This window comes from Phodopus roborovskii, unplaced genomic scaffold (genome assembly GCF_943737965.1).
Source record: "Phodopus roborovskii unplaced genomic scaffold, PHOROB, whole genome shotgun sequence".
Classification (NCBI taxonomy): domain Eukaryota; kingdom Metazoa; phylum Chordata; class Mammalia; order Rodentia; family Cricetidae; genus Phodopus; species Phodopus roborovskii.
This window is the reverse complement of record NW_026126480.1, coordinates 58,827,688-58,849,767: the sequence shown is the minus strand read 5'-3', so window position 1 is coordinate 58,849,767 and position 22,080 is coordinate 58,827,688. Positions and strand designations below refer to the sequence as shown.

At 41.1% G+C, this 22,080-nt stretch overlaps 1 protein-coding gene across 1 annotated transcript in view; it reads right to left on the bottom strand.

The window, feature by feature from the left end:
• Positions 1-19,182: 19,182 nt before the first annotated feature.
• LOC127227840 (membrane-spanning 4-domains subfamily A member 4A-like) overlaps positions 19,183-22,080 on the bottom strand; it is a 30,128-nt gene continuing 27,230 nt past the window's right edge. Inside the window, exon 7 of the mRNA XM_051192160.1 lies at positions 19,183-19,511. Coding sequence (XP_051048117.1) covers positions 19,389-19,511 — 123 coding nt within the window. The 3' untranslated portion in view covers positions 19,183-19,388. The remainder of the gene's footprint in view (positions 19,512-22,080) is intronic.

The following is a 22,080-nucleotide window of genomic DNA, read 5'->3' as shown; positions in this document are numbered from 1 at the left end:
GATCTAGGGCCTGTTCACCCGGGTCCCAGCCAACAGGGTCAGCTCTACTGTGCTACCCAGGAGAGGGGCAGGGACCACTTCCTTGAGTGTTGCTTCATGTGGTGGGGGGTGAGGAGCAAGGGGGAGGCATAGCTTCCTGCTCACACTGCCACCTGATAGATGACTCTCACATGGTTATACATTCAGGGCTGGCTTATCCGTGCGCTTTCAATAGGGTCAGTACTACTATGCTGTGCAGGCGAGGTGCAGGGCCCACTTTACCAAGTGCTGCAGCTGGTAAGGGAGAAGGGTCAACTCCCTTGACTGCTATAGGTGGTGGGGTGGGGGTTGGGGTTGGGGGCATCGTTCCCATGCCCTCGTTACCACCACCCAGCAGCTGAGAGGGAGGGTATCAGCTGTCCCACTCTCACCCCTGAGGACCAGCTCCTGCCTCCTCCAGGCTGTGAATAGGGTCAACTCTACTGTGCTGGCAAGGCTAGGTGTAGGATGTGCTCTCCAGAGTGCTACAGCCAATGAAGTGCAGGACCAGACCTCCCTATTATTGCAGTCAGTGAGGGGTGGGGCCAACTTTATCTATTATAAAATTCTATCCTCAGTCTTCAACAAACAGCAACACGGGCTGCAGCTGAAACAGGGCTGTGAGCCCAGACATAGGCCCTGGCAGCAGCCCAGGCTCAGACATCTCCATGGCCTTGAATGGCAATGAAGTCACCCACCTCAGCCTGCTTTTCATCGCCTTTACCTCTTCAGATATGCCTCTCTCCACAGCACATGAACATTCTGTCTCTCTATCTCCTCAACTCCACACCATATGTTGGCTCCCCATAACAGTGCCTGACTGCCTGGCACCACAGGGCCATGCTTTCTGTTTGGCACCATGGGCATGCACCCCAGAAGTGTGTGAATTTCCTTGTCACACTCAGTCTGATGGCGCTATTCAGGGACTGTTAATGTCACTTGTAATTATTCCCAACCTAAAACATTATGTTCAAACTATCTGCTTATAGAGTTCATACCAATAAATGTATTTAGAACCAAATTCAACACCCCTTGAGCTGTTTACCTAGACACACTTAAGTACCTGTTTTCACATACATTTCCTAGACTTCTTCTGTGTAATTATGATGTAGAAAGCTCAAGCAGTTATTTTCATTTTCTCCAGATCAGCAGACAGTGTGGCTTTAAATGCTTACTTTATGATTACCTCAATATTTATTTATTTAGTGAGTGTATCATATATGTGTATTGGGGGGGACATGTGTACACATTTGGAGGTCCAGCGGGACATCTAGTATCTTCCTCTATCACTGTCTATTGCTTTGAGGTGGAGTCTCCCACTGAGCTGGTAATAATGTTCATGGAGGTCAGCTAGCCACCTCTGGCTTCCCAGTCTTCATTGCTCATCTGGGGTTATAAACGTGTGTAGCCATGGCAGACTAAGAAGTAGCAGGGGTATTAAATTATTTCCAAAGGAAGAATATTTTTCATTTTGCTCTTTATTCTGAGAGCCTTCTAAAATTCAGTATATATCCCACTAATCTCTTGGGTAATTATTGCATGTTTATATATGCCAGGCTCTGCATGGCTGCCAAACATGTCACAAATATAAAGCACTATCTTGTTTTGAAGAAAGTCCGTAAACTCTTTTCTTTGTTTTGTTTTGGTTTTTAATTTTTTTTCTTATGTTACATATCAATCCCAGTTCCCTCTCCCTCCCTCCCATGCCCCCTAAACCACTTCCCATCTCATCCCCACCCCCTACTGCACAGGGAAGGTGATGCCTTCCAGGAGGGATCATCAAAATCTGTCAAGTCATTTGGAGTAGGGTCTAGGCTCTCCCTCTTGTCTCTAGGTTAAGGGAGTACCCCTCCATGGGGAATGTGCTCCCAAAGTCCTTTTCTGCACCAGGGATACATCCTGGTTCAACTGTAAGAGGTCCCTTAGTCTGCCCAGGCCTTCTAACTGAGACCCATGTTCACGGGGTCTGGGTCAGTCCTATGCTGGTTTTCTAGCTATCAGTCTGGGGTCTATGAGCTCCCCCTTGTTCAGGTCAGCTGTCTCTGTGGGTTTCTGTAGCCTGGTCTTGACCCCTTTTCTTATCACTCCTCCCTCTCTGCAACTGGATTCCAGGAGTTGGGCTCAGTGTTTAGCTGTGGGTGTCTGCTTCTGTTTCCATCAACTACTAGATAAAGGCTCTATGATAACATTTAGTTTTTTTAAAAATTGAAATGTCTTGAGAGATCCCTTAGTGATTAAGAGCATTGACTGCTCTTCCAGAGACCTGGCTTACATTTCCAGCACACCTGACAGCCCAAACCATCTGTAATTCCAGTTCCAGGGGATCTGATGTCTTCATCTGGCTTCAGTGGCCACTAGGCATACATGCGGTTCATAGAAATCCATGCAGGCAAAATGTCTATACACATAAAAATTTAAAATTATGTGTCTCTCTGTGTGTGAGTGTGTGTTTTTGCATGTGAATTTAGTGTCTGCAGAGACCAGCCAAAGTCATCAGATCCCCTGGAGCTAAAGTTACAGGCAGTTGTGAGCCCCCAATATGGAAGTGGGTAATCAAACCCTCTTCTAACTGCCTGTTCATTTTTTCTCTTTAGTTTTTGTCTGGGTGCATGCTATCTTTCTTCCTTAGCTCTACAAAGTCCACCAATGAGCCCTTGATGGCCTTGTTCATCTCTGACACTGTGTTTCTCATTGCTCATTATTTGTTAGATTTTTTTTAGCTTTGTTTAAATTACCCTGTAATTCTGTGCATTTAAAAAATTCCATTCTATTTTTTCCACTCTCTCTCCTTCCCTTTCTCTCTCCCTAGAGGGAACTGGGATCGCTATGTATAATAAGAAAAAAATCCATTGTATTTTCTCATAATTATTTAAAACTTGGCATCTTGTAGTTCTAACATCCACATCACGCCTGAGCCTGGTTTTCGGTTTATTGGTAAGATATTAGTTTATTTTTACATGTTTTTTAAAATATTACTTTTTGTGCCTCCTAATTTTTTGTTGAAATTTGGACAGATTATCGGGTACTGAAGATACTCAGATAGATACATACTTTTCATGAGTGGATATGAGAAGGGCTAAGTATGAACACCTGCGTCATGGTTACTTGGTTCACAGGCACTTCACGTTCTCCTAGTGATGTCCTGAGTGTGCGGGGAGAACTGCCTCACAAGGTCTTGTCTCAGGGTCTGCTCCTGCTTTGACCTTGCTTCTTCTCTTCCTGCTGATGGCTAGAAAGTCCCTCTTGCATCCTCATCTGTTTTAACACGAGGTGTTTTTCTTTACCATTAGGGTATGTGGAGGTGAAGGAGGCATCCTCAGGCACTCCAACTGAACTTCAGTCTTAGACAGGTACAATCATAGGACTCAGGCCTGTGGCCTTCTCAGGAACACTGCTCCTCTTCTGGCCATAATGATGGCCTCAAAGCTCACTCTGGCCCCTTCCAGATGCAACTTTTTGTTTATTGATTTTCTTCCCCAGATGAAGTAGATTTGCACCCACCTTCAGGATACCTGATTTTTTTTTCCAGATTAACATTTCTTTTATTTTCTTAAACGTAAAGAGAAATGATCTCCCTCTGTGTCTCAGTGTTCCTGTAGGCAGAGCCTATAATGGACTGTGCATATTTTTACTCTGGATCCCCTGTACTGTTACTCTGTGTCGTATACTATTCCCAAAGGAAAAGCCCACAGGGAATTGTGAATCCCTTTTCTTGGGGTCTCTTAGTCCCCCCCTCAAGTGGAGCCTTCTTTCAGGCTTGTGTCTTTGTCCTGTGTGAATGGTCCTTCCCTCTAGGTTTAAGGTTAATGGTGTTTTCTGCAGACTCCATTCTCTTAGGGATCCATGAACCATGTCAAGATTAAACAAATGAGCTGAAAGACAGGTCAGAACAGTGTGGTAATCACAGAAAAGCAAAGCCAAGAGGGAAATACAGAAAAGAATGCCCAAGAGAGCACGGACTGTAGATCTGGGGAGATTAGACACTTTTTTGTTTTTAATGTGAATTGCACAAGGAGAGTGCAGAATGTCACAGAGATAGCACTTGAAGAGATAAGGTTGAGGATGGCGGAAGACATCAAGACATAAATTAAGCAATTCCTAGGAATGTCAGAAAACCAAAATAAGAATACAAATTCCTCATTCCTAAATACCATGTGCCAAAGGAAGATAACATAAGGAAATGATGGTGACCTTTAGATCAGCCAGAGATAATAAAGATACAGGAAATCAGTGAGTTGTTGCTCCTACCTGTGAGAGGAAATTGCAGCAATCACTAAAAGTGACCACATTAATTTAGAAACACCGAGGCAACTGAGTGCCCACAATAGCAGCAATAACTCCCACCTTTGGCAGGGCTTGTCCCCTCCCACCACTCAAGGACAAATGTATTTTCATTACATGCATCTTTTTCTGAGAAATCGCTCCTGGATCATATGATTATGCAATATAAATTGCAACAAAAATATCTGTCAAACTATTATGGGAAACACTGGCCTGCTCATGCAGCCCCTTTAGTGTATGGTAGTCTACGGAATAAGACAGGTCCATCTGGCTTCAAAGGAAAAAAGAACCTGAACATGAGAATTTCAGATTTTTTTTCTAAATTTTTGTTGTTGATGTATATATCCACTTCTTTCCCACCCACTGCTGCATTAAAAACAATTACAGAGAGGGAGATTCAGGATGTCATGGGATCTCAAGGAGGAAGCACATGTCTGTTTCTGGGGTGAATGGTCTCTGACTGGTATTGAGGATAGTATGAAGAGAAGAAAAAAATGATAGGCAGTGACCTCAAGGTAGTCTTTCTTCCACATCTTTGTGGAAATGCCCTGCTGTATTTCCGTAGGTGCACAATGTCTGTCCAACTTTTGTATCTTGGGTTGGTTCTATATAGTCATAACGATGCTGAAGATAAATTCACTTCCAGTGTGGAAAAGGTGTCCCTGCAGATTGTTCCAGAAGAGGAACCACTTTGAAAAATAACATTATCTCTCTTGCTTCTCTTCCTTTCTTAGTCACAATTTATTTGACTAGATAATATAATCTCATGTATTTATATGAATTTTAGCTTTTCCTTTTTTATTTCTCATTCATAGTCTACAATGTGAGTATGATCCCTCATGTTCTAAAATGTTTCATTTTTAAGCACTAACGTGCTATGATTAAATAAGCATCTTTTCTGCTGGGGTTCTTCCAACCAAGGGGAATTTCTTTTGGTGGGATCAAGGTACAGTGTTTCACCAGGGGCTGGAAAGGGACCTCAGTCAGCTAAGTTCACAAGCAGGAGGACTTGAGTTCAGCTTCCCAAGAGACCATATAAAATAGCCATGCCCAAACAACCTAGATGCCCCTCAATCAAAGAATGGATAAAGAAAATGGGTACATTTCCACAACGGAGTACTACTCAGCTGTAATAAACAATGGCATCTTTAAATGTACAGGCAAATGGACAGAACTAGAAAAAAACATCCTGACTGAGGTAATCCAGACCCAGAAAGACACATATTGTATGTACTCACTCATAAGTGGATACCAGACATAAAGCAAAGGATAGCCAGCCTACAATCCACAACCTCAGAGAAGCTAGAACCCTCTTCCAGAAACAGAAACAGATGCAGAAATCCACAACTCACCATTGGGTCAAGCTCCTAGAGTACAATCAAAGTGAGCGAGGAGCTTTAATATGAACAAAAGAGTCAAGACCATGATGGGGAAACCCACAGAATAGCTGGCCTGAGCTAGTGAGAGATCGCTGACTCTGAGCTGACAAATGGGGAAGCTGCATAGGATAGAACTAGACTCCCTGGATACAGGTGACAATGGTGACACTGTAGGAATATATGAGGTCACTGGTAGCAGGAAAAAGACCTGACGCTAAGTGCATAAACTGACTTAGTGGAGTCCATTCTCTATGGAGCCTAGACACAGGGTGGGAAGGGGAGGGCTTGGTCCTGCCTCGAGGTGGTGATGAGACAGACATAGTTGACTTCCTAGGGGCAGCCTTACCATCTCGGAGGAGCTGATGGGAGGAGGGGGTGGTTGGAAAGTGGGGAGAACGAGAGGAGAGGAGGGAAGAGGAACTGAGATCAGAATGTAAAAAGTAAGTAAGTAAATAAGTAAATAAATAATAGCCATGCCCAGTGGCACTTGCCTCCACCCCAGAGCTGGAAGGACAGAGTTGGTGTTGGAGGAGGGGGGCTGTCTCTGGAACTTATCGTCCAGTGTAGTCAAATAGATGAGCTCCAGGTCTATTGAGACAGCCTGCCTGAAAATATAAGATGGATAATGATTAATGAAAGATAATGATTAATGAAGATGCCCAACATTGAGCTCTGGTCTCCACATTCACACAATACCTGTGTCCACTCACATATGTTCACTCCCACGCAAACATGGACACAAACAGCAGGAGAAGGAGGAAGAGGAAGAAGAGGAGAAGGAGAAGAAAGAAGTTTCGTGGTAGCCTCTGTCCAATCAGAAAACCCACAGTAGACTTATTAGGGTACATTTACTATCTTGAAATTCTAGATAGCATCCTAGACTTAAGTTCATCCTCAGGGAAAGACAAATTTGGAATGGGTTCATTTCCTGGAGAAAGTATGGTTTAATCAACCGATAGGTTTTTTTTTTTTTTTTCCTTCAGGCTGGAATGAGTCTGTAGCTAATCAACAAATAATTCAGTTTCCTAAGTGTAGACAGAGAGTGGGCAATCAGTTCCACTTCCACTACTATGCAGTGAGGTTTGGGTCCAAGCTGGGGCAATGCTCTTCGTGACACATGAAGCTTACAGGAAGAAAATGCACACACCACAGGAGGTTGGCTGTGCCCAGGTTTCCTGAGGATCGTCATTGGAAATAGCACGTCGTGTGGATGAGCATCCACTTTTCTTGGCTAGAAAGTGTCTACGTTGCAAATTCGAGGATGCAGGCCTGGAATGGACATGCTATGGGTCTGTGCTGGTGCCAGAGATCACAGGATGCTTCTTGCACTGCAGTGACTCTTTTGTGCCCTCTACCGAGAAACTTAACTCATTGTTCCTTTTAAGGAAGACCTATTTAAAGATACTGTTTAAAGATACAGTAGGTATGGGTGTTTGCTTCTGTTTCCAACAGGTATTAGATGAGGGCTCCATGGATAAGTTAGTTGTTGATCTCACTATCCTCTCCTCCCATCCCCCACCCCAATTCCACCTGTAGGGCAATGCCATCCAGGTGGGGTCATGTAGATCTGACAGGTCATTTGAAGTAGGGACTAGGGCTTCTCTCCTGTCTCTAGGTTAAGGCAGTTATTCCTCCATGGGGGATGTGTTCGCAAGGTCCTTTTGTGCACCAGGGATACATCTTGGTTCCACTGTCTGAGGTCCCTTAGACTGCTCAGTCCTTCTGGCTGAGACCCATATTCAGGGGGCTTGAGTCAGTCCCATGCTGGCTTCCCAGCTATCAGTCTTGGGGCTCCTCCTTGTTCAGGTCAGCTGTCTCTATGTGTTTCTGCAACCTGGTCTTGTCCTCTCCGTCTGCATCTGGTCAGGGTGCATGTGAGGGGGCAGAGAGGGTAAAAGGAAAGGAGGGAGGGAGGGAAGGGGAACTGGGATTGACATGTAAAATAATAAATTAAATAAAAAAAGATGCAGTAGGATTTCAGAATCATCAACCAGCACGAACAATATATATTTTGCTAGCTGTTCAATCTTCAGCACCAAAATCATTCTTGTATCTGGAATATATTACACAATGATTAATACATTTGGGCAACAAAACATTATTCATAAGGAGCATACAAAAATCATGTCATCTGTAGTATTTTCCACAGTGATTTATTGTCAGGATCCATCCACAAAGATAGGCAGTAGATGACAGCTGATATTCATAAGGTTGACCCACCAGATAAACAATTTATCTGATGGAGGATAAATTCATAAACAAGGGTTATGGGTCCATTGCCCCTGAAAAACAGATCGATTCCCTCTGTAATTCTCTTGTGTGCTACCCTGATCCCCCATCCCCAAATAGCCATGGGATTTTTCCCATAACCTTGGCAGTATGTTCATCACCTTGGGGCACCATTATACCTAGGTACTGACAATAGGCTGACTTCTCCCCACACTGTGTAATTCTAGTGAATAAAACAAGCCCTTGAGCCAGGTGGTAGTGGTGAAGCCTTTAATCCCAGCACTTGGGAGGCAGAGGCAAGGGGATCTCTGTGAGTTCAAGGCCAGCCTTGTTTACAAAGCTACACAGAGAAACCCTGACTCGAAAAATCCAAAAAGCAAAACAAACCCAAAAAAGCAAAACAAACAAACAAAAAACCCATCAACAACAAAAACACAACTCAAACTAAACCAGACCAACAAACCAAGCCCTCACAGGTTAGCCTTTGTTACATAAAATGGTGAGGAACTTAAAAACCTGTTCTCTATAGTTAGCTAAGCTGACAATGCAAATTGACCAACAGTCTGTGTATGGATTATAAGTTAGAAACTTTGCAGATATGCCCAGGGACAGGTGTCTAGACCAATGTTATTAGCACAAAGCAGCACATAGCAGCCTAGAACTACTATGCCAGTTTCTCTAGCCAGTTTCTAGCTGATAACACAGACCAGAGCCCACTCCCTACTAAATTCCTTAGCAACTAACACTCTGCACAAAATTATAACCTCAGTTTATGATATAAAATTCAAGGTTCATCTAACTAACTGTTTATGGTTAAGTCCTAAAATTTATATGGAGGACAAGAATAAAAATTAACCGATTAGCCAAGTCCAGATAGAAACACAGATGACCATGACTACAGAGGATGCCCTGGCCTCACAGCCTTGAATAAAAAGTTACAAGCTTCTCTCCTGTAATTCCCTCCTTATGATCTGGGTGGGGCTGCATGCAGGAGAAGAAAATGTATCTTTAGGTTTGGGATGCTTTCAATGCCACTGCCCAGAAAGTGTCAAACACCATGTCCCTGCATATGCGTTGCCATGGTAAATAGTTCTGCCTTTTGTTTACTCAAGAAATATGTTATGGCTCTGAGTAAAGTTTCTGTAACCTTTTATTGCCAAAAGTATGCTGTTAAATGTGTACATAAGCTGTGTGAACAAAGGAGACAGAGAGAACTGGAACTAAAGATTTAGAAATGGAAAATTGGAACTAAAGATTTAGAACTAGAGAATTGGAACTGGAGAATAGCGAGGATTAGAGCTAGAGAATTGGAACTGGAGAATGAGAGTTACAAATAAAAAGAACATGACCCTCAGATTTTGTACGTCTTTTCCTTTAGGAAATTTCCCCCAAATCCTTGCTGCTTTGAAGGAATTCTTATTGCTACCCTGGAGGCAGCTCTGGGAGCTGACTTCCTGGGTTGCCACATTTACTAATTTTTTATATGGTGAATATTTTGTATTGGAGATTGAACCTAGTGCCTCATACAGGGAAGGCAAGTGCTGTACTTTATCATCATAGCCATCTCACTCAAAGGTAGCAAAACACAAGGCCTTTCCATAAATGTACATCATTATCATTTGCCAATTAAAATTAGAGTGATGGAAGAAGATACATTTTTAGAATGTGCCAGACTTTCCTAAAATATTCACAAATGTAAGCTTGATTAAATAATATTTCTATATGAAAATGAATTATTGGAAAATGGTGAAAAGCTTCAGAAATGGAGCTGAGGTAAAGGGGTTTCTAGTCAGGAAAGCTCACCCTAATGTATCTTATTTACTTATTTGTCTTCCATAAGAGGTCTAGAATTAACTACCTTTGCATGCCACTTTGACCTTAGCATCTAGAAAAGTCTCCCGGAACCAGAGAGAAAATCTCAGCTGAGTGACTGAATAAATGACATGTTTTCCAGAAGTGTGGACTTTAGTGGTATGACAGAAAGTACTCTCCTACAGTCATTGCTGGATCAACAGCCCCCATGAGGCTTTGCTGGTGAAATTATCAAGAGTGTAAGGCTACAGCAGAGATGCCAGACATCAGATTCATGTGACCTCTCATACAAAACACCCAGAATCTCTCTGTAGAAGTGGCAGATACACGGAAGGGGCATGTGAAACCTTTCACTTATTCTTATATACACTTCTGTAAAAGCATGCTGACCAAAGATGAGCATAAGGGCCTACTTGTTTGTTTCAGACAGGCCTCTCTGGACAGGTATGTGATTGGCCATGTCAGGAATAATGTACACGTGTCTGTAGGCAGAGTTCTAGATGCAGGTCCAAGGATGGTGGGATGTGCAGGATGCATCCATCAGGTGGTATTTAAAGTTATTTAAAGTTCTGAATCATATGTCAGGAAGTGGAGATCACAAAATTATATTTATCTCAGTTCCTCGATTTCATTTCCTACTTTGAGTTTACTTCCACATTTTGGTAGTAAGAGGAATAAATAAAATTTCACCACAATTTGACAGGCCTTCTTCTGCAGCTCCTGGAAGAAGATAATTAAGCTGAAATCAAGTTGAAAACTATCTATCAGGCAGAGCACCACCCCATCCCAAGCAGACATGCTATTCAATCCCATATAGGATTTTTATGGTGTGTTTGTTGGTAGGTGTGTGTGTGTGTGTGTGTGTGTGTGTGTACAAGTAGGTGTGTATGTGTGTGTTGGTGTGTATAGGTGTGTGTGTAAGTAGGTAGGTGTGTATGTGGGCATATGTATACATAGGGATGTGTGTGTTTATGTTTATACAGTATATGTATATGTGTTGTAGCCAGATGTCAACCTCAGGTATCATCACTCAGGAACTGTCCATCTTGTTTTTGAGACAGTGTGACTATCTGGGATCTTGTGCTTGTCAAGTGGGTTAGGCTGGCCGGCCAGTGAGATCTAGGGATCCACCTGTCTCTGCCTCTCCAGGATAGGATACAAGAACTCACAGCCATGCTTATCTTTTCCATGTGTGTAAAACACAGGTCTCCCAGTGCAAGTGCTTTCCAACAGAAGTTTCTTTTCAGCCTCTGGAAGTCTTTAGGAACTTAGAAGATGATGATTTATGGAATATGGAGAACAGGAAGGGCATTAACAACAACAAAAACTTTAAACTTCAGTTTATTCAAAGATTTTTAAAGTGAGTTATTTCCTTTATTTTTTAATAGAAGTGGTCATGATTTGGGAGTACATAGTTCTTAGTATAATTTTTGGTTTTCATAGGATGTTGTTTTTCACCAAAAAGGGGTTTGCTGGTACTCTGTGTGAAAGCGAGGCTAGATCATTGGGCAGCCAGATCCCATATTTTTGAATTTTCTACATGTTCGCTACAGTATTGTACTTTTCTAGGGTAAGAACCCTTTGGGCACCTCCTGAAGATGTAGAATAACTACTTTGTGTTATGAGCAAGTTTTTCTTCCCGTCTAGTCCCAGAGCCGTGCCAGCCCCAAATAACACACAGAGATGCTGTATTAGATATAAAGCTATTAGCCTGCTACTAGTGTTTCTTATTTTCTAGCTCTGTCTTAAATATTAACCCGTTTCTATTAATCTAAGTATTTCCATGTATTCTCATCTTTCCGGGAGAGAAGGCCCGGCATTCTTCTCTCTTAGTCCTACATCTTTAATCTCTTCCCTACTTCTTCCTCTCTCCTCCTAGTCTCCTAGTCCCATCTATCTTGCTTTTCTATCGGCCATTAGTGCTTCATTCATTAACCAATAAGAGAAACATATTTACAGAATGACATCTCCCATCAACTTTGGGACAGTATTATTCCATCTGTTTTTTTTTTGACTACTTGTGGAAGCTATTTATATTTAAGATGAAAATTAAAGCTAGAGGCATATCCACTGAAACCATATTTGGCATCTGGGAAGAATTAGAGCAAATTGTTTTGATCTTCTCACTGGGGGAATGGTACTCTGTACTGAAATTTGCAATAAAATATCTATAAAAGGAAAGATCCACAAGGAATTGTTGTCTGGATTTCCTCTATATCTGTATGTAATACATATGTAATATATAAATATAAAATTTCCTTGGTTAATTTAATTTGTAGACTTTTTTTAATTAATTTTATTTTTTATTTTATTTAATTTTATATAACAGTCCAATTAAATGAAAACAAACATTTATACACAATATTTGGGAATTTGGGCGTCGTTCTTTCCAAACTACTTCCTGCTGGTAAGGGGCGCTGTCTTGGGGGATTCGAAGAAGATTCAGATATCCTGGCTGTAGTCTGTAGGGCTGTTTTGTCCAGCTGTTTTGAATGTAGGATCAGCTTGTACTCTGTTTCAGGTGGTCTGGCGGGATCAAACCACATTAGTCTGGAAGGAATCCACATCTTTTCATTTTCTGTGGAAACAAAAATAGAAATCCTTTTCCCCAGTAACTTGTCCTTCAACTTACATTTTGGAGTCAAAGCATTTTTTTTTTTTTGGTTTAATATATTATTTTACATGTCAATCCCAGTTCCCTCTCCCTCCCTCCCTCCATTTGTAGACTTTTTGAAAACTGTATTGCAAATAGGATTTTTCCCTAATTTTGTTCAAAGCAAGTTGATCATTGGTGTTACTTATTTTTATTGATGAGAACTATGAAACTGAGAAATATTAGTATATGTTTCTGGCCACACATATAGACAATGAAAACAATAATCTTGTTGTTCAAGATAAAAGTGCAGTGTTGATGGATTAGAAAATACAAAGTAGTGGACCCTCCCTGCCACACTGGGTCATCCAGAGACTGCTCTCACCTCAATCTTGGCCTCCCTATGCCCTCTTCTTGAGCTGAATCTGGGGCCAGCTCAGGTCCAACCCTCCCACCCTTTCCTTAGAACTTCCTGGGTCAGCTCTGCTCCTTGACCTCCCCCCTATTTGCTCTGCTTGAGTGGTTCCACTCTGGCAAGCCAGACCATCAGGAGCCCGCCTTCCTCTCAGGCTTGGCCCTCCTATTCCCTCTGCTTGAGGTGAGTGTTTGGCCAGATCACGTCCAACACCCCCACCCCACCCTGTCCTCGGAACTTCCTGGGATGGCTTTGTGCATAGTGGACCCACTCTGCCACACCGGAAGCCTGCCCTCACCTTAATCTTGGATGTCCTATGCCCTCTGCTTGAGACCTTCAAGAGAGCTCGGACCATCCAGAGTTACTGACATCAAAGTCCTGACCCACCTATACCCACTGGGAGAGGACAGGAGAGAGAGAGAGAGAGAGAGAGAGAGAGAGAGAGAGAGAGAGAGAGAGAGACCCACCTGTATACACTGGAAGAAGGGATGGGAACACCAGTACAAGAACACATTCAACAATAGAAGGACAAATATGACACTACCAGAATCTAGGAACTCTACACTAACAAGACCTGAACATCCCAATGAAGATGAAGCAGAAGAGAACGACCTTAAAAACAACTTTGTAAAAATGAAGAGGCCCTCAAAGAGGATATGAGAAAATCCCTTAAAGAAATGGAAGAAAAAACAAACAAAAAATTAGAAGAAATAGAGGAAAAGACAAATGAACAAACAAAAATACAAGAAATCAATAAGTCTCTTAAAGAAATTAAGGAAAGCCAAGATAAAACAATCAAACAGATGAAGAAAACAATTCAAACAGTTCAAGACCTGAAAACTGAAATAGAGACAATAAAAAAAAAAAAAAAAAAAAAAACACAAACTGAGGGAATGTTGGAAATTGAAAAGCTGGGTAAACAATCAGGGACTACAGATGCAAGCATGAACAAGAGAATAAAAGAGTTCAAAGAAAGGATCTCAGACGATGAAGATAAACCAGAGGAAATAGATTCATCGACCAAAGAAAATCTTAAATCCAACAAATCCTTGACACAAAAGGTCAAACCTAAGAATAATAGGTATAGAAAAGGCGAAGATGCCCAACTCAAAAGTGCACAAAACATATTCAACAAAATCATAGAAGAAAACTTTCCCAATCTGGAGAAGGACATACCTATGAAAGTACAAGAAGCTTACTGAACACCAAATAGACTGGACCAAAAAAAAAAAAAAAAAAAAAGGTCACCTTGACACATAATAATCAAAACGCCTAACATACAAAATAAAGAAAAAAAATATTAAAAGCAGTGAAGGAAAAGGCCAGGTAACATATAAAAGCAGACCTATCAGAATTACACCTGATTTCTCCATGGAAACTCTGAATGCCAGAAGGTCCTGGATAGATACACTACAAACACTAAGAGACCATGGATGCCAGCCCAGACCACTATATGCAGCAAAACTTTCAATCACTATAATTAGAAAAAACAAGATATCCCATGACAAAACCAGATTTACACAATACATATCAATAAATCCAGTCCTACAGAAAGTTCTGGAAGGAAAACGCCAACCCAAGGAAGTTAACTACACTCACAAAAACATAGACAATAGATAATAATACTTTACTAGAAGCCAAAAGAAAAAGCAGAGTAAATATACACACAATACCACCACCAATAACAAATCCAAAACAAACAAGAATTAATAAGCAATGGTCCTTAATTTCCCTCAATATTAATGGTCTTAACGCACCTATTAAAAGACACAGGTTAACAGAATGGATGCAAAGACAGAATCAACCCCTTCTGCTGCATACAAGAAATACACGTCAACTTCAAAGACAGATGTTAACTCAGAGTAAAGGGTTGGGAAAGATTTTTCCAATCAAAAAGAAGCAAATGGATGGGACTAAGAGAAACCATTCTGAGTGAGGTAACCCAGTCACAAAAAACAAACAAGATATGTACTCACTCATATGGATTTTGGATATAGTGAAAAGGATCAGCTGCTTACAACCCACACCTCCAGAGAAGCTAGGAAACAAGGAGGACCCTAATATGGTCACTTGCAGAAGGGGAAAGGGACAAGACTTTCTGATCAAATTGAAAGCCAGGGGTGGGGCAGGAGATAAGTGGGAGGGACTTTGGAGAAAGAGAGGGAGAGGAGGGGAGAGGAGAACATGGGGAGCAGGAAGATTCAGTTGGGGGGAAATATGGAGGGAGAACAAGAAAGGAGATACCATTGTAAGGAGTATGGTCCATTGTAAGGAGTATGGTTTTTCCGCCCGCCACCTGGTCTGGTCCCGCTGCTGCGCCAGCCCCAATTAACACACAGCGATTCTGTATATGATATAATTCTGTTGGCCAGTTACTAGTTTCTTATCGGCTAGCTCTGTCTTAAGTATTAACTCATTTCTATGTATTTCCACATGGTCTTACCGAGAGCGGAGGAATGGCAGTTATGTTCTCTCCAGACTCTCCACCTGGACTCCTTCCTCCTTCCTCTTTCCTCCTCGTCTCCTAATCCCACCTATCTAGCTTTCCTATTGGCCAACAGTGCTTTATTCATTAACCAGTATGAGAAACATATACAGAATGACATCTCCCATCATCTCCTCTTTTCTGTCTAAAATAAAAAAGAAGGGTTTTAACCTTAACATACCAAAATATATCACATAACAGTTATCAAATAAGAATCACAGTTAACACTATTTAGTCCATTAACATTTAGCAAGATTTAAGAAAATATCCCATCATATATTTTATCTTTGTGAGTTAAAGTCCTATATGTAACTTATCTTTAAGCTTAACTAAGGAAAACTATAACCATAACTATCTGTCTTCAACTCCATCAAAGACCACAGAAGGATAGTATATAAACTCTAGAAATGACAGAGACAACTCACTGCCTGGCAAGTCACTGGAATTTCTGTAATCTTCCATCTTCAGCCCATAGGCCATAGTGTCTAACAGACTCTTCAGCAAAGTAGGAAACTTTAAACTGTCTTCTTGTATTGGCAGTTTGTCATTCATTTTTCTCTGTGTCCCACAGACTGTCTGGCATACTCTTCCATGAAGCAGGAACCCTGTAGCAATGTCCATCTTGAATCAGCAGTCACTTTTCTGTGGGTCCTGCATGTCCAGTTTATACAGCATAAAGTCAAACAGTTCAGACAAGAGCAGTATCTTGTCCAAATGGCTAGTATTGCCATATTGGAAGTAAACTCCATAACAAATTTCTTCAATGTCCATCTTCATCTCTGCCGCAAGTGGTGTTGCCAGGAGCAGTTGTGCCTCATTGTCAAGAAAACCCTAAACCATTTTAAATGCCATATTCTGTAGGTCTTTGAAAGGTTTGAAGAATTCCTATCTATCTTAAATACATCTCTGTGTATCTTGAAAACCCTAACTAAACTCTAAGCTTTAACTATCATAGGTAATTATCTATAATCTGTACTACATTATACATTACATTTATAACTGAGCTAAATAAACACAATACCTAAACAAGAGGAGAAATATACATATCACCTTATTGATCTTAAATTGTATCAATAAATGAAAATCCATTCCAAAACAAAGTATTCATATCTATACCATAATTCCCTTTTTATCTTTAAAAAGAATATTGGTTGTGATCATTAACCATTTATAACCAAGCCCATTTAAATGAAAACAAACATTTATAAACAATATTTAGGAATTTGGGCGTCGTTCTTTCCAAACTACCTCCTGCTGATAGGGGGCGCTGTCATGGGGGAATCCTAAGAAGATGAAGAAATCCTGGCTGTAGTCTACAAGGCTGCTTTGTCCAGCTGTTTTGAATATAGGATCACCTGGTACTCTGTTTCAGGGGGTCTGGTTGCTCAAACCCCATTAGTCTGGAAGGAATCCATAGCTTTTCATTTTCTGTGGAAACAAAAATAGAAATCCTTTTCCCCCAGTAACTTGTCCTTGAACTTAAATTTTGGAGTCAAAGCATTTTTAAAATATATAAATTGAATTAATCCAGCAGCATTTCCTTTAACAGTTGTTGTTTCCTCAGCAGTCAAACAATACAAAGACAATATAATACTGTACAGTATCTAGATTCTCTCCATCTGTGGCTTTTTTATTATTCTGTTTCTTTTCTATTTTTTGAGACAGGGTTTCTCTGTGTATCTCTTATCTGTCCTGGAATTTACTCTGTATACCAGGTTTACTTTGAAATCACAAGATCTGCTTGCCTCTGTCTCTTAAGTGTTGGGATTAAAGGCGTGTGCTGACACACCCAGCTATTCTCTGTCTTTTTAAAACCATTTTTATTCTCTCCCAAGCCTATATATTTTTTTTTTAAACACACTGTAAACCTTTAGAGGTTTTTCTTAATACGAATCTGTCTTTACTGTAAATCTTTATCTTTTTCTGGCCATGAGTCTTTTATCTGGTAAACAACAACATTGCTGAAATGAAAGTCATAGTTGTTTCTGCTGCGGATTACCAAAGATGGCAGCAGGTACTTTTACCGCCAGCAATGAAAGCTGTGCCCACTGCCTTGGTCTGCGCTGCCATCTAGCAAGCATGTTGTTGGCTTGGAGATGTAATCAATGACATTGCCAGCTCTCCTACACAATAAATTTTTAGCAGTGCTTTTTTAAAGCCGTGTGTGTGTGTGTTTTTTTTTTTTTTTTTTTTTCCTGCTTATGCTGAGTCAAGGAAATTTCCCTTAAAGGAGCCGTGCAAATATCTGCTTGTCTCTCTCAAATCAGAGTCAAACCAAGAAAAATGCTGCTACCAAGAAACCTTGCTTGTCTCTGTTCTTTTTTTCCAAAACCCTTTTTTAAATTTTCAGTGGAAGTTCTTATTAGCCACGTGGGCTCCATTTGTAAGGAGTATGGTTTTTCCGCCCGCCGCCTGGTCTGGTCCCACTGCTGCGCCAGCCCCAATTAACACAGAGACTCTGTATATGATATAATTCTGTTGGCCAGTTACTAGTTTCTTATTGGTTAGCTCTGTCTTAAGTGTTAACTCGTTTCTATGTATTTCTACATGGTCTTACCGAGAGCGGAGGAATGGCAGTTATGTTCTCTCCAGACTTTCCATCTTGACTCCTTCCTCCTTCCTCTTTCCTCCTCGTCTCCTAGTCCTGCCTATCTAGCTTTCCTATTGGCCAACAGTGCTTTATTCATTAACCAGTATGAGAAACATATACAGAATGACATCTCCCATCATACCATAATAAAGGGAACCATTATAGGTTTAAAGAGAAATCTGACACTAGGGAAATGTCCAGATATCTACAAGTATGACCCCAACTAACAATCTAAGCAATAGTGGAGAGGCTACCTTAATGCCCTTCCCTTATAATGACATTAATGACCATCTTATATGCCATCCTAGAGCCCTCATCCAGTAGTTGATGGAAGCAGAAGCAGACACCCATAGCTAAACACTGAGCTGAACTCCTGGGATCTAGTTGTGGAGAGGAAGAAGTGATGAGCACAGCGGTCAAGAGCAGGCTGGAGAAACCCACAGAGACAGCTGACCTGAACAAGGGGGAGCTAATGGACCCCAAGACTGATAGCTTGGAAACCAGCATTGGACTGACTCAGACCCCCTGAAAGTGGGTCTCATTTAGGAGGCCTGAGAAGTCTATGGTACCTCTGACAATGGATCCAGGATGTATTTGTAGCACAGGAACAGACTTTGGGAACACATTCCTAATGAAGGGACACTCCCTTAGCCTGGAGACATGGGGGAGGGCCTAGGCCCTACCCTAAGTGATTTGACAGACTTTGATGATCTCACCCTCCCTGGTGTGTGGATAGGGGATGGGATGGGGATATGTGAGGGGTAAGGAAGGATGGAAGGGAGAGTGAACTGGGATTAATATTTAAAATAAGGAAAAAATAGTAAGTAAAAGAAAAGAAAAAAAGAAAATTAAGAACTAAAAAGGAAATACAAAGTATTTAACACCTTATTTAATTTCTTGACATCAATACTTGGTCACATTCCACTGACATTGCATCTAAATAGAAAGTAGGGACACTGAATACACCACTTTTAATTCACTTTATTTGAAAGGTTTTGTACTGTAGTAGTAAGATAAATGTATTCGGTAAATATTTGACAAATGTAATATATCTTATAGTCTTTTCATAGCACTGGATATGAATTTCATTAAGATACAAACAACAATGATGGAGAAAGGGTAAAAGGAGGGAAGGAAGGAATGAGAGAGAGAGTATGAAAAGAATTTGATACATATAATATGTTTTACATACAATAACAGATTGATACTGTTACTCCATTTTACAAGGAAAAGGGAGAAACAAGACACCTAAACTTCTTGAAGAAAACAAAAAGCATTGTGTACTTGACAACAGATATAAAGCAGTCAAATAATGGAAAACACTAATCAGCGTAAGTATGTACTAACATGGAGGCGTGACTTTACACATCTCCATGATAACTGTTTACATATTGTCAAAGCTTCTATGCTTTTTACTGTCTTGAGTATGGCTAAAAAATCCAAGTGCTGTTTACCATTAATCACATGATTTATTTGTTCAACATTTGATATTCTGGTAGAGAACCAATTAAACTGAATTTATACACACAACGCACACCTACACAACAGATATTCTGATGTTTTCCCATGGGGGTCTGGCACTGTAATCAGTGCATATTTTCTGGAACATCTTTCTCTTGGTGTGCTGATGTCATCATCAAACCTCCTTGAAGTGATGCTGGAGATGCTGTTCCTACTGCAGGAAGACTTGAAGGCATAATTACCATAACCTGTAAAGTCAATCAAATACCATCACATCACCAAGAACTTCATTTTTCTACAATACTATGTCACTACTACAGACATATGTTCTTTTATCACTGGGTTGGATTTCATATTAAACTGTTGATATTCTTGAGCATTAAAAGAGGGTAGAGCTGGGACACATTTTCAGTGACAGAGCTTGATTGAAATGTCTGCTGCAGCATCTCTGAGCATCAGTTTTATATATAGGTGGTGGTAAAAACAGGTGGGCAACCACAGTGTTACCAAATAGAGAGGAAAGCCTCTGCCATCAATGGGGAGCTCATTAGACTTCCACCAGAGAAAACACAGAGAGCTCCTTTTACAAAGCGAACATGTAGACAACAATCACATATCTCATTCATGACTCTCTGGCCACAAAAGAAACACTGAAGAAACCACACTAACCCAGAAGAGGTGACCGTCTCATTAAACAAAAGTAAATCCTGGTTCTCCTTCTACAAGCTCCAAGTGACATGGAATTGAACAAGGATAGTAGAGAAACAACAAAACCTCACAGATACAATTGTCTTAATTCACATAGTATAGTGGAAGTAATATCCTTTGGCTCATAGCAGAAGGATCACAGACTTAAAACCTTAAGATATGAAGCTTACTAAAGATTCTGACCCATCCCTAAATGCTTCAAAGAAAAAATAATAGATAACTTTATATACATTCACACTTTCTGGACATTTTAGTGCAGACGCCACCTTTAATATTAATGGTTGTAATTTGTCATTCATTCATGAGCATGAGCCCTGAAGACATGTGAGATGGTGTTTTTCTGGAGGCTCAGAAGACTATTTTTAAAAAGCACAGAAGATGTAAACAATCACTCTGCAACCTACCCTGTCATAATTTTTTATTGGCAATGATTTGTCTTCCTGGGCATGACATGTTAGAGCCTTGGAGGAAGAAATCTAATTAGTGAGCCAAGACTGAAGTTTTATAGCCATTTCCTGATTCTGAATCCCCTGTGGCTTGTGAATACATATGATATATTTATTCTTCCTGACCTTGGCTTTGGGCTCTCCTCTGTTTCTACTTTCTAACTTTACTCTCTCTGTGTATGGTATTGTTTTTGCTTAGCAATTAGGAAGGTTGACTGCAGGTCTCAAGGTGAGGCATTAGTCAGAGGTGCACAAAGTCGTGGAGAGGTTTGACTCCTGGCATTTCTCTGGCATTCTTGGGAAGGTTGCTGTAATAGAAAGTAAAACAATATCTGGCACACTGAGCAGTTATTCCTTGAGAAAAATCCCACAATCCAGTATCAGAGTGAATAATCTGTGAGTGTGTGAGGCCTAGGAGTAAAACCTTTTCAAAACCAAAATGAGATCTCCTTTTTAGTTGGAGCTTGCAGACAAAATGGGTATAGAGCAAAGGATCACCAGCCTACAATCCACACCACCAGAGAAGCTAGGAAACAAGGAGGACACTAAGAAAGACATTCATAGTCCCACACAGAAGGGGAAGGGGACAAGATCTCCTGATCAAATTGGGAGCAGGGTGTGGGGAAGAGGGGTTTAGGAGAAAGAGAAGGGGATAAGAGGAGAAAAGAAGAGAACACGAGGGAGCAGGAAGACTGAGTCGGGGGGAGAACAGAGGAGAGCAAGAAAAGAGATACCATAATAGAGGGAGCCATTATAGGTTTAAAAAGAAATGTGGCACTAGGGAAATGTCCGGAGACTTACAAGGGTGACCCCAGCTAACAATCTAAGTGATAGTGGGGAAGCTATCTTAAATGCCCTTCTCTGATAATGACATTGATGACTACCTTATATGCCATCCTAGAGCCCTCATCCAGTAGCTGATGGAAGCAGAAGCAGACACCCAGAGCTGAACACTGAGCCAAACTCCTAGAATTCAGTTGCAGAGAGGGAGAAGTGATGAGCAAAGGTGTCAAGACCAGGCTGGAGAAACACACAGAATCTCCTGACTTGAACAAATTGGGAGCTCATGGACCCCAGACTGATAGCTGGGAGACCAGCATAGGACCAACCCAGATCTCCTGAACGTGGGTCTCAGTTAGAAGGCCTGGGAAGTCTATGGGACCTCTGACAGTGGAACCAGGACATATCCCTAGTGCACAAATATACTTCAGGGACCTATTCCCCATGGAGGGAAACTCTCTCAGCCTAGAGACATGGGGGAGGGCCTAGGCCCTATCCCAAATGATGTGGCAGACTTTTATATTCTCTCATGGAAGGCCCGTTCCTCCCTAGGGAGTGGATTGGGGAGCCAGTAGGGGACATGGGAGGATAGGAGGGATAGGGAACTGGGATATATATGTAAAATAAGAAAAAATACTAAGTAATTTTAAAAAAAGAAAAGGAAAAACATTATTCCTAGCTTACGAATGGGAACTATCACAATGAAAGGAGTGATGGCACTGTATAGTGAAAGTGTGGGTGGCTTAAAATAGAAGAAAATAAACAAAGTGGTAACCACCTTTATAAAATGTGTATCATTCCTTCCAGTGGCTCACACATCAGTTGATGTAGGACATCATTCTGCATCAACCTTTCCTAAGCATGTGAGCCCTACACAACAGCT